General features: G+C 33.9%; 1 protein-coding gene across 1 annotated transcript; it reads left to right on the top strand.

Moving 5' to 3' along the window:
* The first annotated feature begins 6,212 nt into the window (after nt 1–6,212).
* Nucleotides 6,213–15,007, top strand: LOC134727843 (uncharacterized). The gene is made up of 4 exons (XM_063592236.1): nt 6,213–8,024; nt 8,743–8,765; nt 11,446–11,728; nt 14,741–15,007. Exons 1-4 carry the CDS (start codon nt 6,213–6,215, stop codon nt 15,005–15,007), a joined length of 2,385 nt encoding a protein of 794 aa, XP_063448306.1.
* Nucleotides 15,008–17,996: the final 2,989 nt, after the last annotated feature.

The following is a 17,996-nucleotide window of genomic DNA, read 5'->3' as shown; positions in this document are numbered from 1 at the left end:
TAATAATGTATTATGACTCCGATTTAGATCGTCGTGATATTTGATCTTCCTTTTTGAAATTAAAAACATTGTCCTACATAAGACTGTGTTATGGTTTATCCGAAGGCTTTTGATTTGTTTTTGCTTCAATATGTCAATTTATAGTTTTGTTCATCTGCGTCATTCGTGCATTTAGTGGAGTGACAAATCGTGAAAAAGTCGCATATTTAAAGAGTTTAATGTACCGAAATACCTCCAGGCTGAAAATCCACATGAAGATAGAGTTAACATCATACTTTCATTTTAGCCCTGTCGTAGAGTTTTCCCACGGTACAGTGTTTTGTTAAATCGCGTTAAAGTGTGACTTTCGGATTTTTTTCTTTTTCATTTTCAAACATGGGAACGCTTATGATAAACACCCGAATAAAGATGTCATCAAAAAATTGGTTTCAGATGAAAGAATTATGTATCAGCTTTTATTTGACATCAAACTTTAATATCATGTGAACATATTAATTGAGTGAATTGGACGATTTTTAATTGTATGTTAAATTTTTTTCAATCTTACCTTCTGTCAAAGTATATTACATTTTATATATATATTACCTACAGTAAAATAGTGAAACAACTAATACTAAGAAGTTTTGATATATACAAGTTTGATAGAACATAAACATTAACAAGCCTTTTTATAATACCAATCACATAGCAGTAATACTACTCAATTTTTCACATCAATAAATCATGTCAAGCTCCCTTTTCCTATTTTCCCCTGTGATATGAAATGTTGTGTTTTTTACAATGAATTACTTAAGTTTTATATCATATAGATATAGATATGTATCAATAGATGTGTCTATGTGCTTGTTTACAGATCTTTCATGTTGCGAAAAGAATGTGAAAAGCTGTTTACGATCGTTCGAAATTTCAAAATTATTTCTATCTTGACGATGTATTCCAACATCTCTGATAAATATTTTGACCGGTTAATTAGTAGATGACAATTATTTTCAAATGGATAAGGTTTACAATTCACACTCAAGTGACACTGATTGGAAATGTATAATTTAACTGATTGTACATGTGTGATATCCCTTTATGAAAAACCAGTACACCCCTGATCAGATAGATGGTATTGGTATTGTCCAGCCTTCAACAATAAGTAAAGCCGTTACCGCATAGTCAGCAATAAAAAGTCCCGAATTGACAAATGTAAAACAATTCAATTCAGAATAATTAATGGCAAAATAATAAACGAACAACGAAAATGTAACACAGCAACAAATGACAACCACTGAATAACAGACTCCTGACTTGGGTCTTGCACATACAGAATGTGAGCGCCCAACCCTCCCCTAACATGGGACAGTGGTGTATATAAATAGAAGATGTGGTATGATTGCCAATGGGACAACTCTTCACAAGAGACCAAATGACACAGAAATTAACAACTATAGGTTACCGTACGACCTTCATCAATGAGCAAATTCCATACCGCATAGTCAGCTATAAAAGGCGTCAAAGGAACAGTAAAGTTTTTTTGCAAATGGCGGTAAATCGAAATTGTTCTTCAAGTCAGTGAATGCAGACCAAATAGAGATTGTAAGAAATTTCTTGGTGCATCCAAAAATAAACATGGGTTGATAAGATTTGTAGGTTCTTATATAGTAACTATTCACTATGACAATACAGTGATTTTGATTTGCAAGAACATGACGAAATATTTCTAGCTTGATCTTTTCAAAATCTTTAGACTGTGAAGCAATTATATGCAGGATATGTAAGTGAATGAAGAGGCAGATATAAGAATTATTCTGCTTCCTCTGTTTGCTATTGAACAAAAAGTGAAAAGTTTTTCTAGACGTTGCATCATATTAAAATCAAGACTGTTATGTTTTATTTCTAATAAGGTATTTTTCTCAGATGTCAAACATGATGAATTGTGATTTAAGACTGGAGGCGTTTCTTCAACCAAAACCAAAAGACAGTGTTTACCTATTCACGACATTTTTTTAAGTTATTGGACCCCTGATGTCTGGCAAAACAACAGTAGCTCGTCTTCTCTAATCGAAATTGGCAAAATAAGACAAATACAAGGGGTCGGAAAAAAAACAATGCATGTATCAAGATTGTCATTCTAGCTGGTTCTTATATTGACACATCTATTGCAGTGAAGATCAATAGACCACTTTCGAGTTCATCCGTCACCGGAAAAACCTCGTCAATTATACGCGCCTTTATCATCGTCATTTGTGCGTTTAGGGGCGTCGTCACTTCCTTCCAATGTTGAGCGAGTGGTTGGAAAACTATAATTCTATCTTGTACGAATTATTCGGCAAATTGAATTCTCAAAATTGACAATCAACACTGCTGTCATTAGAGAAATGTCAGTAAGTACCTACAGAGCAACCATTATTTCTAGTTTATCCTGCACAAAGACGCTTGATGAACGTAAATAGTGCAGGGATACAGGCGAGCCCCTCTATCTGATAAATGACGTCATAAAGGCGTGTATAATTGACGAGTTTTTGCCGGTGACGGATGAACTCGAAAGTGGTCTATTCACCGCGGATCAAAATAACCCCAGAAGCAATAGTCAATCGGTATGTGGGGATCTGAACAAACACATCTACTTTTTTCCCAGTATTCCGTTACCTTTTCAAATTAATATGCATATTGGTGTCTAGTGTTAGTGTATTATAATTATATACCTTGACAGCTTCTTTTAAAGCATTATATCTCTTGGAATCGTGTTATTTTTGTCGTTCACATATATATATATCGGGCTTTCAAGTCTGCTATACATTCCAATTTTATGCAGTTAAGCTGCATTATGCGAGCACCCTAGATTTGTGCTCTACCCAATAAATGATGAAATACGCGCCGTTGTTATTATCTAGCTGGCTAGTATGTTATATATAACTAGTTGAACACTTTTTTAATACTTTTAATTCTGGATTACAAAAAATATGACCAGAAAAACCTTAAATGATCGTCGAATCACCAAAAAGTTTTGAAGTTGCACGTAGGAAGTAGTGCTCTCTAGAAATCCTTATGTAGTTTATTATCGCCTGTGCTTTTGGCTAAGATGTGAAAGAACAATTGTATGAAATATTTAATCGCCGAAAATCTCTAAAGACAAGTAGTTTAGATTTCCCAAATGGCAAAAGTCGTAGGGAAATTGTTTGTTGTCAATACGTAGTACAACTACGTCAGTAGTCTATTAATAAGTTCAACTGCTCATGATGTTGTCGGCAATTTCAAGTTAGAAGACGAAATTTTCGTATCTTTTCAATTTGGAGCCCGGCCCGCAGGGGTTCAAATTAGCGGTGGTCCGAGGTCAGCGACCTTCCACTTTTGCAATCGGACTTTCGACTTGGTAATTATTAGCTACGCCCGACGGACCTTCCACTTGAAAGAAAATAAAAAAAATACTTTGCAAACCTTCTCACCAAAGTCTCCAAATAAACGATTCCAAAACTTATTTTCATCATTATTATTCATGACAGCGATGTTCATTTTGTTCAACCGCTAGCTTTATACAGAAAATCGCCGACAAATAATGTGTAAATTCGAGTAAAATCGTGTCTGACTGACACAAACAACATTGAAAACACAATGACAATGGATGCCGTACAGACAATTACAATATCGGATCCGATTCCGGAAGTGGATAAGGGTAATTCCGTGTTTTGGCAATCAACTACAAAAAAGATCCAGGCAGGTAACAAAATACATCTATGCATGGTAAATGAATATAAACAATAGAATTGAAAACCAAAAGATATATGTAAAAGAAAGAATCAAAGCACCAAAGGCGCTATTGGCAGTTAATTAAAAAAACAGAGGCAAACTTGGCTTAAGTTAAGACAAATATTATGGCAAATTGGTGAAAATATTTATCTCGGCTATTTCTCAAGTATTGAATAATGTGTGTACCCTAAAGTTTTCACTATCTAATCCTGCCACTTTCAAAAGTTATGTCCAATTATTTTTTTAATATTCAATATCTGCGATTATGCACATACTGTACACTGTCCGGTGTAAGGGGAGAGTTTTGTGCCAGCTAACATGTTTAACCAACCACATTCTGTATTTACCTGTCCATATTGAGGACCCAGTAATTTGGTAATTGTTGTATATCGTATCTATTTTTCATAAATGTTTTGTACATTAATCAGGCTGCTATAGTTTTATTGTTTTACATTTGTTATACCTGGTCTTTTAAAGCTTACTATGCAGTATAGGTTTGCTAATAGTTACAAGCTGCATGGAGGAATATTCTTATCAGAATAATAATTTCAATAATGGCGTCCAACAGTGATGTATGGTTTATTTCCACTATATTCTAGAGTATGAATATGCCATATTAGCAGTTTTAGTTGCATCAGCTGGTGCATTTATGGAAAATCATCAAATCATTTCTGAAACTATCTGTAGTGGTGTAACTTTCTTGTACATTATATTACAAACCTCTCAGTCATATGCATGATTGTTGTGAATGAGTTAAAGTTTCAGTTAAGTATTTTATACTCTTTTATTTGCTGAACGTTTTACCGCCATTTTGACGTAACAATAGGCCCGCAACGTCGTCACTTGCCGACGTAACTTTGTATATCTTAGACTCTAGTAAAGCATACGAAACATTGAAGACGCTTTTGTGTTTACTCGCCTTTATTATCGATACGTCCAAAACATTGGTGCCGTGACAAAAACAGAAGAATACGAAAGATGGGTACCGCGACAACGAAGATGAAGACCAGACGAGCTGGACATCGGGAGTTCTTACAAAGTTGCTAAAGAAAGTGGAACCGAGTCCCGAGGAACTTTTGCAGGAATATGACGTTAGCGAACTTTCTTCCATTCGAAGACGTATTGTTAAGAAGCAGGAAACGATCGATCAACCGAACTAGAAGATTGTGGAGGAACTATCAGAAGAGGAAGTGAGTGGAGAAATAGAGGAAGCCGACAGATACACGTATGACATAGAAATGACAGTAACCAAACTTTCAAAAATCATTAAGGAATCAGAAATCACAGACAAACAGTCAAGTAAGTCATTGCTAAACCCAAATGCACACGAGTTTATTAATTACACGAATCATCAAGAAAGTCAGCCACAGCCCAGTTTCATGCACGCAAATACATCAGCGTCCGTATTTTCAAACTCCAGCATGTACCACAAACTTCCCAAATTAAATTTACCAACGTTCGGCGGGAATATGTTAGAATGGCAACCCTTTTGGGATTGGTTTAGTGCTGCCGTACACGATAACCTGTCTTTAAACGATGTACAGAAAAATTTAATAACTTGAAATCTCAACTGTTCGGAGAAGCCACCCAATGCATAGCAGGTCTACAAATAACTGACACAAATTACGGACAAGCATTACATGTACTGAAACAAAGATTCGGTCAACCACACAAGATAGTACAAACATACATGCAGTTTAATCAGCCTTCCTAGTCCAACATCAAATATTACACATTTGAAAAAATTCTACGACAGCATGGAAAACTACATCAGTGGCCTTGAAAGAATAGGGGAGTCTCACGAGTCTTTCGAAAGCCTTTTAGTGCCCATAATATTAAATAAACTACCTGGGAATATCCGAGAAAACATGGTACGTGCCCACGGAGACGACCACTGAAACTTGCCGTCGTGACGGCAAGCTATTCAACATGAGATAACGATTAAAGAAGCGGGTCAGTCGGTAAATGGTGATGATATAGAGCCAAATTACACACCCACATCAACATTCTTTACGGGTACCAATCGCATCTACGCAAATCAGAAAGGGAAAAGAGACATAACCAAGAAGCCGTGCGTCTTTTGTCAAGGAGTTCACGCCCCATTAGCTTGTAAAACTGTTACGGAAATTGAAGATCGAAAACGCATTGTTAAGGAGAAACAGGCATGTTTCAATTGCTTAGGAAATCACAGAGTTGCCGATTGCAAATCCGACAAAACGTGTAAAAACTGTAATAAACGACCCCATACTAGCATTTGTTCAAAGAATGAAACACACTTGTATACCAAGTCTAAAGATAGCAGTACATTAAAACCAGATACCGATGCCGCAGTCGCAAGCATGCATTCATCCACATCATCGGCTAGATCGCAGGTATTGTTGAAAACCGCGATAGCACCTATCACGTATGACAAGACACATTTTAACACCGCTAATATACTATTCGACGGAGGAGCCCAGCAAAGCTTTATTACTCAAGAGATGGCCGATTTATTGAATCTGAGACCACATAAGAAAGAAGCGATAACGATATCCGCTTTCGGTGAATCCAACAAGAAGGTTAGAAATTTACAAATTGCTACTATCTATATAAAAGGTCTAACGAATACGCTTATCCCTATTGAAGTTCTTATAGTACCACAGATTGCTCATACGATACATACTTACGCAAGGAACCAGTGGAGTTTTACGCATTTAAATGGATTGAAGTTAGCCCACCCAGCTTTACAGGACGAGGATTTTGAGATATCAGTCTTAGTTGGCGCCGATTATTATTGGGATATAGTTGGAGACAGAGTAATTAGAGGTTCCGGACCAACCGCTGTACAGTCCAAAGTTGGATACTTGCTATCAGGACCTATACAATTGAACACTAACAGTTATAATCAATCAACGTCATCGATTATGAATATGTTGACCCCACACAGACTAGAAAAATGTGAAATACATAAATTTTGGGAAATCGAATCCATAGGAACAGAAAAGGACAGTGAAGTGAAAGCGAAAATGGACTTACAAGAAATGACCACTTACCAAGATAATAACATTAATTTGAAAGAAAATAGGTACATCGCCAAGTTCCCATGGAAACAGGAACATCCGCAGTTGCCTAGCAACGAGATGATCGCCAGAAAGAGAACATACAACGTGATAACCCGACTTGCTAAAGAACCAGAGATGCTTAAGATATACGGTAACATTATTAACGACCAAGAAAATCGAAGTTTTATAGAGAAGGTTGAGAACCCGGATGAGACTACTAATCGAGTGCATTATATTCCGCACCACCCAGTGAAAAAAGATTCATCGACTACACCGATACCTATAGTATATGATTGCAGTTGTCGCAAAGATTCAGAATCACCCAGCTTAAATGATTGCCTTTCTTCTGCACCGCCGCAGCTTTATAAGTTAACAGATATTGTTACAAGATTACGCGACGGAAAATACGCCTTAACAACTGATATTGAGAAAGCATTCCTCCAGATTGGACAAGACGAAGAAGACCGCGATTCCACCCGATTTTTCTGGCTTAGAGGTCATAGCAACCCCAAGAGTGAACTTGAGACATACAGATTCAAGGTAATTTTATTCGGAGCGACATGTTCGCCATTTATTCTTAACGCTACATTATTGAAACATTTATCAACGGTTAAAAATGCTACTGTTGAAATACACAAGCGTGATTTGTATGTAGACAACGTACTTACAAGTGTTTATACGGAAGAAGCTGCATTAAATTTCTTTGAAAAATCTAGAGAACTCATGACAAATGCAGGATTTAATTTGAGAACATGGAAGTCAAATAGCAATCAACTTAGCAACGAAGCTACTAAGGCAAACGTACTTGATAAGGATAGCCAGACGAAAATTCTTGGAATGCGTTGGGATGCGATGTCAGACATATTGACATTTGCGCAACAAAAAGATCATATAGATATTGACAACACACAAGCGACAAAGAGAGAAGTTTTGCGGAAATCATCGTCAATTTACGACCCACTCGGAATGCTTGGACCAGTGACCGTAAGAGCTAAGCTACTGATACACACATTATGGAAAGAAGGATACGATTGGGACCAGGTGTTACCTTGCAACATAGTTAAATCATGGTGTGAAATTTTAGATGACATCCGAGATGTAACTGTTAATACGAAAATAGCACGATATTATTTCAACGATCAAAATGAAAACGAAAGCAACGAGAAAATCACATTACATGTCTTTGTTGATGCCAGCCAACGCGCTTATGGAGCCAGTGCCTACTTATGTAAAGGAAACACTTCTTCTCTTGTAATTGCAAAAAACCGGATCGTTCCGCTCGCCAAAATGACATTACCAAAGCTTGAATTGATGACTGCAGTAATAGGAGCTCGAATGGCTAAAAACCTCACGAAAACCATAAAACCACAACGCACAGTACTATGGAGTGACAGTCAGATCGTTCTGCACTGGATTTCGTCTTTAAAATCATTTGGAAGATTTGTTCAGAATCGTGTACTAGAAATTGAAGAAACGACACAAAATTACGATTGAAAATACGTACCAACAGACTCAAATCCAGCCGACCTTCAAACTCGAGGAATATCATCAACGCAATTCAAAGAATAGTTGGCCTACATGGACCCCACAAGTTAAACAAGAGATTCTTTTGTTAACGACAACAGATGACAGCGAAAAGATAAAACCGTGTGTATTAAATGGAATTTCGAAAATAATCGATCTATCAAGATTTTCGTCATTGAAGAAGTTACTACGAGTTACATGTTACGTGTTAAAAATTTGCGAATATATGTAAAAGTAAGCGACCGTATAACTTAAGGAAATATGCTAGACACGGAAAAGATATTACGAAAGATGAAATCGACCGCGTTCCCGTATTCTTATAAATAACAGTTTATGGCCACTCTCAGTGAAGAGCCTTATAGATTTCGTTTAATTGCTAATTTGATAACACTTAACGTTACTTTGATTTTTGCTATAAATAATCAAGATATTTCATATTTTACAGAGGGGAATTATCTTAGGTGACTTGTAAATAAAAAGGTCATGAATACCAGTATTGGAATTTTGAACGTTACACGCGCGTTTCCTCTTCCTTAGACTCATCAGTGACGCTCGAACGAAAGCAACAGTTAAAAGGGTAAAATAAAGAACGAATTTGAATAGCATTCGGGACACCAAGTTCCTTACAGTTTTGCCAAATACAGCTTAAGTAATATATTCCTGAAGAAGATAAGCCTTAGTATTTCAAAAAGTTTTAAAATAATTCATGTCAATACAGAAGTGCTAACTCATAGGTTTGGGATACACTCGTGGAGATTAAATCCATCAGCATTTGCATCGACCCAATAGTAGTAAACAATAGTTTTCGAAGGTACCAGAGTTATAATTTAATACGCCAGACGCGGGTTTCGTCTACATAAGACTCATCAGTGACGCTCATATCAAAATAGTTATAAAGCCAAACAAGTACAAAGTTAAAGAGCATTGAGGACCCAAAATTCCAAAAAGTTGTGCCTGAACTTTGCACTCATAGTGTTGAATTTTTTCATATGCTGAATTTTACTTTGTATTTGGTTGTTGGCCCCATTTTCTAATTGGTTCAAGTTTTTGTCAAGTATAATGAATCTTTATCGCTTTCCAAGGTAACAGAGAATACCACCATTTTGATTTATTTTTGCCTTTGCGTCAGTGTATGTTTATAAAAATCTTATTAATCGGGAATATTTTTTAAGATAAAATTTAAGGATATTTGTGACCAATGTTGGTTCCCGTCACGAGACCCTTACTTTGACGGATAGTTATAAAAAGATTTTGTTTTAATTATGTATGTATCTTTATTGTGTTCATATATTCACATAATCTTAGTGATCATTTTTTTGTCGGAAACATTCTACTTTGATCTAAAGAAATGTATGGTCTAATAGAATGACAATGTTCTTGGCTGACAAAAAAGATTTTCTACAAATAGAAATATTATTTCCTTTATATACAAATATTATAAAGGTTTTGAGATCCGATTCTGTTAAACATTTTCCGAAACAGGAAAACATTTTAGTTGTCAAGGTATGTATTTGTATTTAAGTCAAAATATTACAATACACTATCGAACTACACAAAGTATAATGCCTGTGTTGTTAACAAATTAATTGGTAATAATCACTATCAATATCATCACAAGTTTCAATCGTCATTTTTAGAATTTTTCGAAAAACTAAGGATTTTCTTCTCCCAGGCATAGATTACCTTAGCCGTATTTGGCACAACTTTTTGGAATTCTGGATCCTCAGTGCTCTTCAACTTTGTACTTGTTTGGCTTTATAAATATTTTGATATGAGCGTCACTGACGAGTCTAATGTAGACGAAACGCGCGTCTGGCGTACTTAATTATAATCCAGGTTCCTTTGATAACTGTTAGTAACTATCACTACAAAAATATTGACTGAAAAAATGTGATAATATCCAACTTCATTCCAGTCAGGTCCAGCATCATGGTTATTGCTTTAAGGTTATACATTTGCAGTGTAATATTCACACTTTTCTACGGAATAGATAAACAAACTCAAAGTTTTGTAGCGTACAAGCCTTTCAAGATTTGTTCTTTAAACTTTTCATCTGTTGAAGTCCGAAAAGTTAAATCAAGTATTATATGTGCCGCGTGGTGTATGCATCATCAATCATGTTGTTCTTCTGGATTTATTAAACACACTGGAGAATGTTTTCTATACCATGCTTGTTTTCCTGAATATATCCCATCACAAAATGCAACATTCTTACGAAAAGTTACATATAAGTAAACACGAAATTCCGAAATAAGTTTACCTAAAATACACCAATTCTTCGATTGTTCGGAACGTTGTCATATTCTTTAATGAAATGTTTTTATGTTACATTTGACTCATTTTACATCGTAAACACATTTACAATTTAACAAAAAAAGAACGTCTAAATAAAAGTGTGCAAATTTAAAACTCCAAACTATGGCATAGGCATCTTTGTATCCTTCGACAATATGACATAGCCAACACAATTCTAAATGGCCACCAAATTGGGACTCAAACATCACAATAAAATACATGTAAGCTGATATACTGCATTTTACCAAACGCACAAGATCAAATTGGAAATAACAACAATCAAAATATGTAAAATTGGTGTCGCAAAATAGAACACGATATTATCAGATAAATTGTATTTCCTGACTAATTATCTCAGAAAGAAAACAATACATTTTGAATAAAGTGTAAAAATGAAAAAAGCACCAAGCCCAAGTTGTAACTTTAATTAATATATTTTATGCAAGCTTAATTTTCTATGATAAAATTAAAGAAGACGATGAATAAAATATACTTAGACGACAATCGAATAGTTTTGTTTTCTTTATATAATATTTGTTACATTTAAGCATTGTCTTTTTATTGTGGTTTGCATTTTTACCTGCGCACGTGTGTGTATATATTATAATAGATCCACATGACAATAAGAGAACCATTTTCAAAAGTCTTTCAGAATGATGAGGTTATTCAAAATAACTCACTGAAAAACAAGACATTTTTAATCGAATAGAAAAAACCCTGATATTTAGAAGCTCACATCGGACAAAACCATGTGCATGTAGGCTGTCTCTGAGTAAGTTTTTTAAAATTTTCACAAGAGTGCATACTGCATAAATTAATTTCTTATATTATTTTACGTTGTTTTTTATATCAGAGATGAAACTGAAGATTACGAAACAAGAGTCTCTGAAATCACAAGAGAAAACACAACAAAGATTGCCATGATGAGCGAAAGGGCCACCACCAGTGTCACAACAAGCGAACGAACAACAAACCATGGCACAACAATAAAAAAAGTAACAAGCCAAAAACCAACAAGCAACGGACTTGACTGTAACGATGTTTCTGTTGGAAGTTCTAGTGGTGTTTATACAATATATGTTGAACATCAACCTCTCGCTGTATACTGCGACATGACAGGTTCTGGTCAATGGACGGTAAACTATTCTAAATTTTAAAGTTTAATTACAAAATCGAAAAGACAGTGCTTATAGTGTTTTAAAATAACTACATAATATCTTTTCAGTAAGACACGTGATATCTTTTGAGTAAGACATAAACACATATTTGTTTTGCAAATAACTATTTGAAAAATGGCAGTTCGTAGCGTAATATGTCAATATATAGTTGCTTATGACTTGTCAGTGACATCACAACTTACGTCTATATTAAGATGACAATTTTTATAACATAATTAGGCAATCACGAGAAATATTTTTTTAAATAATAGAAGAAAATTAATATTTGAAAGGAGAAGTTTTACGAAAGGCTAAATTGGCCCTATTATTTTAAAGTTTTTCATAAAACCAAACTTCAGTTTACTGGAAGGGTATAAAATACAATCCGTTAGTACACCAAGTTTGTTAACAAAAAAAAATATGTGGATTCAATTCTCCTCTTTTTAAGCCATAATTCTGACTGTCAGCATGTCCCACTCTTGCAACTTACAATCGTCCTCACTTACTTCCCCAAATGATTTATCTTGACAATTATCTACAATGTTACAATTGTCATTATAAATTTAACCTGTTTTTGTTATACTCATTAAACAATATTCAATATAACAATTGAATTATGTTTGTAAATTTCAGTATTTCCTTAGTACTGATTTTCTCTTCCTGGCATTATCATTAATCAAAAGTAATTCATGTTTCTCAGCAACAACCCGTTCTCTTTTCCTCGTTTATGGCTTTCATCAAATTAGATTGTTTAGTCACCATGTATACGGCACATAATAAAACAAGTGAAAATAAATAACAACTATTTTGTATACCATTTATAAAACAAACTATACAATATTTACAATATATATTCGATAAATTTATAAATATTGTTTTTCAATACGAAGGTGTTTCAAAGAAGAATAGATGGTTCAACAGATTTCTACAGGGCTTGGCAGGATAATAAACAGGGATATGGGAGTGTGCATTCGGAATACTGGTTGGGTATGTTTACATCTTTTTTATCCGCCATAACTGGACATCACAAAAGTTCCCGTAAAATTTTGACGTCACAATGAAAAAGCAATTTGTGTATGACGTCAATAGTTTAGGTTGCACAGATTCTAGGGTCGAATGTCGCAGATTTAAAAATAGCTTAGATTAAGAACAGATCAGACAGGAATTGAAGTACTATTTTCGATGTGTTCATTTAGAAAATCAAGGTTCCTTTTGTGTGGTTTACGCTATGATATAAACAGTAAACAGAACCTGAGTTCAAAATAGTTGCTATAGTAGACATTTCAGTTCCTCAGTATGAATAATTTGACAAGCTATGTTTAAACGTAACAGAAAAATTGGTACGTAAACAAGAAAGAGAAAATTACCAAAAGGAGCCTTTATGTTCACATTAATCTCTATCATTTTATCACATTAAATCGGTATTTTTCATATTTTTAATCAAATTACAATATTATTTGAATAACTTCATTTTGAAAATTCCTATGAATTTCAAGTAATAAATGTCATGTGATTTTCATGTAGGATTCATATTAGTTTCACTTTGGAGTTCTTTTGAGTTGAAAGTTAAGTGATCTTCATATGAGATTCACATGATTCGGAATTGAAATGAAATCCTCGTGAGTGAAATTTTCCTGTGTATTTATCAAGAAAATATGTCACTTTTCAGGTTTAATTCAAAAAAGGTAGAAGTGATCAAAAATATTGAAACACCTTACAAAAGTTAATAGCATTCACATCAATGTTAAAAAATTGCGCTAAGAGTTTAAAGTTCTTGCGCAGAAGCGATACAAAGTGATGATTGCATTTCTTTGATTTAAGAGAATTACCTTTAATCTAAATAAAAGCAACAGTAGTATACCGCTGTTCAAAACTCATAAATCCATGGACAAAAAACAAAATCGGGGTAACAAACTAAAACCGAGGGAAACGCATTAAATATAAGAGGAGAACAACGACACAACACCGAAACGCAACACACACAGAAACGGACCAAGCATCAGACAAAATACCACGAGAATAACAAATATAACATCAAAACCAAATACATGAATTTGGGATAGACAAGTACCGTGACACGTCTTATCTTAATATCTCAAAAATAAGAAAAAACAAACTAAAATATTTTCCGAATACTTCGAATATAGACCATTGTGTTTGCGTGTGAATAACCTAATACCTCATACCTAACTTGTACTTTATCGAGAAAGAGTATACTGAATAGATCTTGTATTTGCTATTAACTATCAACACTTTATCTGTGTCTTTGTCAAAATACTATCAGTTTTATATAGAAATATATTCCTAACCAGTATTTCGTATTTACACTCTCAAATCCCTGTTCATACTCCTACCAAGTCCTGTAGAAATCTGTTGAACCGTCTATTCTTTTTTTAAACACATTTTTATTTAAATATTTACTATAGTTTGATTTTGTTTTTTAAGCTTATATTGATACTAGTTTTTATTTGTTACAGCATGAAAGTAACACCTCCTATATTTCTCTCGGGTTCTATGCACACATGTCGTTATTATATTGCATATATATGACATTTTTGCACCCGATGTTGCTCCGTTTTGAGCCATTGCGATTCCCTTGTTTATTTAGTTTATTCCAAATTATATATTAGAACATCGGTCAGGACTATTTGTGTGCCTTTGTGCACTATAGAAACGGTAGATAAAATGAAGCACAGTATACATGTACATGTTTTATATTTGCAGGGAATGACAATTTATATAAGATCCTATCTACAGGGAACTACAAACTACGAGTTGATCTAGAAGACTGGAACGGTTAGATGCGGAAATGGCAATGGAGCTACAAACTACGTTCTCACAATTGCAAATTATAATGGAAATGCTGGTAAATATTGTTATCAAGTCGTTTATTTAGGTTATGTTTTGATCAGATCAAATCGTGACGTCATTTTGCTTCAACAAACCAAACGGATTCTAAATATTTTATTTTACTATACTTCTTTATTACAGGAGACAGTCTTACTGCACAAGATTTACGGGTACCCACCAAATGGATATGGGTTCTCAAAATTGGATAGGGATAATGATGGAACATCCTTTGTAAATTGTGGAGAACTAGAACATGCTGGCTGGTGGTTCAATTGGTGTACTAAGGGCAATCTAAATGGGAAGTATTACAATGGTGGAATGATTGGGAAAGACGGGATATACTGGGAAGCTTGGAAACTCACACAATATTCTCTAAAGAATGTATCGATGAAAATAAAACAAGTTTAAACATTTTTATATGTGACCAATGGAAGAAATTAGATACAAGTTGTGCTAATAAAAGTAAGTGATACACGAAGAACTGAGTTCTCTTTAGAAGAAAAGGTAAACTTTTTTTATAAATTTATTTACGTAGTTGACATATCCAATGTTAAATAATTTAGTTATTGAATTGTTTTTGTGTTTTTTTATGACATATTCTATATATCATGTTGTATCATATTGTTTAAGGTTATAGTATGAAATGAAGAGTTTGGTGATCTTTTATTCACATTATTTACCAAATTGTAAGCCTTTTATCTTTGATGAAATGTTTAAATAATGTATTATGACTCCGATTTAGATCGTCGTTATATCATTAATTGACAGTTATTTCAATTGAAGACTGTATATTCATTTCTCTTTCTTATCTTTGTTTTATTGCATGTTTGATATTTGATTTTCCTTTTGAAATCAAAAACATTGTTCTACATAAGAATTTGTCATGGTTTATGTCAAAGATTTAGTTTTAACTTTTTTTTTGCTTAAAATGTCAATTTGAAGTTTTTTTAATCTGCGTCATTCGTGCATTGCCATCTTTCAGAATATACATAGCGGAATTTCTAAATGACTTTGTGTTTCAAAATTCTGTTAACTAGTTTCACAGATGCGTCAACCATCTCTCTTTTACACACATGACTGGAAGTTCAAAAATAAGTATACATCTGTTCACGTTGTTTCTGAATTTAAAAAGAAACACGAACCTGTCAAATGTTAAGTCAACAAGGATATAAAAATTGAAAATAGCACGTGATGAATTTCATGAGTTTGAAGCGCTTTTCTAGCTGGGTTTACATATTTCAGGAACGCTCAGAGCCGAAATTCAAGGATGTAAACGAACCGAACCCTTTTCAGATCTATGTAACGAAAATGAACATACATTCTCAAATTAATACAAATACATAATACATCTAAGGTCAACTTGTAAGTCGAACATCGTTGTGACGAACTCACTTGTATCAAAAACGCAGATATGTCGAAATAATTTCACGGTCCCTGTAAAATATTTCCCTTGATGAGTCGTCCTCTGTTGATTTTAAAACTCAATTAAGTCGAGGAAATGTAAAAGAGCGGCAAAAGATAAGAGAGGGACAGTCAAACACATAGATCGAAAATAAACTGACAACGCCATGGCTAAAAAATAAAAAGACAAACAGACAAATAATAGTACACAAGACACAACATAGAAAACTAAAGACTAATCATTTGAAACACTTGCTTTAATAGTTTCCTTGTGAGCAGCAATTAACCCTCTATCAAGGAAACCATGATGGGAAATACAACCCCGGGAATATCGTATCATTTGGGAGATATATACTCCGTATGTAGGCGCTGCTGGAATGTTGAAATGGAAAGTTTACAATTGGGAAGCTAGAATCATCTCTTTTGTCGTACAGTTTTGTTTTCAATCGACACTCATTGTAAATTTTTAGATGTAAGTCAAGATATGGGGCAGACTTAACTGTATCTGTTGTATCCTTTTTATTTAGTTCGATGGGTTAGATGCGTTCAATATAATCACCGAGTTCTGAATTATTTAGTGAGAGAACATCATCTATATAGCGGAAAGTAAAGTTAAAGGATATTGCTAACTTCTTATCTTTCTTTCTAACAAGTTCCTGTTTGATGTCAGCCTTATCTCAATAAAGAAACAAGACGACAAGATGAGGGGCACAATTGATTCCCATTGGAGTGCCGACAGTTCTCCAAACGTAACAAATATGTTGTCAATCAAGAAATCAAGCATCTTGATAATGTCAGTTTCAGATTATATTTTGTTTGAATCAGAGTTATTCTTTATAAAGTATGATTTATCCCTCCCCAAGACAAGATAATTGTATCTATGTTCGCCATTCTTTTTTTGGAAAAAAGCAATACCAATTCTTTCAATTTGTCTTTTTATAGTTTGGAATGCGGAATACTTGTGTAAAGAGTAGAACAAGTCAAATTGTTAGTACTTTTGCAAGATGAGAGAGTCTTAGATTATATGTACTCAATTGGAATTGTTTAGTATCCACATCTGATTCACGTCTAATTATACCGTCGTTGTAAAATTAATGTAGATTTACTCCGATGTCTAGTGGTTCGTACGATGCAGACTTAATAATAAAAAGTTCAAATAAAATGTATTTCTAATTCCAAGAGAATTTAAAACTGTATTAACATACTTTTTTTGTATAACAGTTAGAATGATATGTTCATCATGTGTTTATGGGGAACGGCAATCAACATCTTTGTTGGTCGTCCAAGCAGAACATTAGTGTTTTGAACATATTTGACCTGAAATACAACCAAAACGCATTTAAAGACCCGAGTCCGTTATTACGAGGGAGCAACAAGTATGAATATTGAATACACAATCAAAAAGTGTCTTATCGAAAAGGAACCGTATTTGTTGCATTGTCCCGTGATAATGTAAAAGATATCATCACGAGACCCTTACTTTGAAGGATAGTTATAGAGATATTTTTTTTAATTATTTATGTATCTTTATTGTGTTCATATATTCACTTAATCTTAGTGATCAATTTTTTGTCGGAAACATTCTACTTTGAACTTAAGAAATGTATAGACAAATAGAATGACAATGTTCTTGGTTGACAAAAAAGATTTTCTTCTTATAGGAATATTATTTCCTTTATTTACAAATATTATAAAGGTTTTGAGATCCGATTCTTTTAAACATTTTCTGCAAGAGGAAAACATTTGAGTTGCCAAGGTATATATTTTTATTTGAGTCAAAATATTGCAATACACTATCGAACTACAAATTAATTGGTAAAAAACATCATCAATATCATCACAATTTTCAATCGTGATTTTTTGTTACTATCACGAAAAAAATATTGACTAAACAAATGTGATATTTAATATTCAACTTCATCCAGTCAAGTCCAGCATCATGGTTCATGTTTTAAGGTTATACATTTACGGTGTAATATTCACACTTTCCTACGGA

The sequence above is a fragment of the Mytilus trossulus genome, chromosome 8 (genome assembly GCF_036588685.1).
Source record: "Mytilus trossulus isolate FHL-02 chromosome 8, PNRI_Mtr1.1.1.hap1, whole genome shotgun sequence".
NCBI lineage: Eukaryota > Metazoa > Mollusca > Bivalvia > Mytilida > Mytilidae > Mytilus > Mytilus trossulus.
Note: the sequence above shows the minus strand (reverse complement) of the source record. Positions and strands in the feature narration are given on the sequence as shown.

Coding starts and splice junctions, on each gene's coding strand:
- LOC134727843 (XM_063592236.1), top strand. CDS start 6,213: ATGGCCGATTTATTGAATCTGAGACCACATAAGAAAGAAGCGATAACG. Junction 8,766..11,445: donor GGAATTATCTTAGGTGACTT/GTAAATAAAAAG, acceptor TTTTTATATCAG/AGATGAAACTGAAGATTACG. Junction 11,729..14,740: donor CAGGTTCTGGTCAATGGACG/GTAAACTATTCT, acceptor TCTTTATTACAG/GAGACAGTCTTACTGCACAA.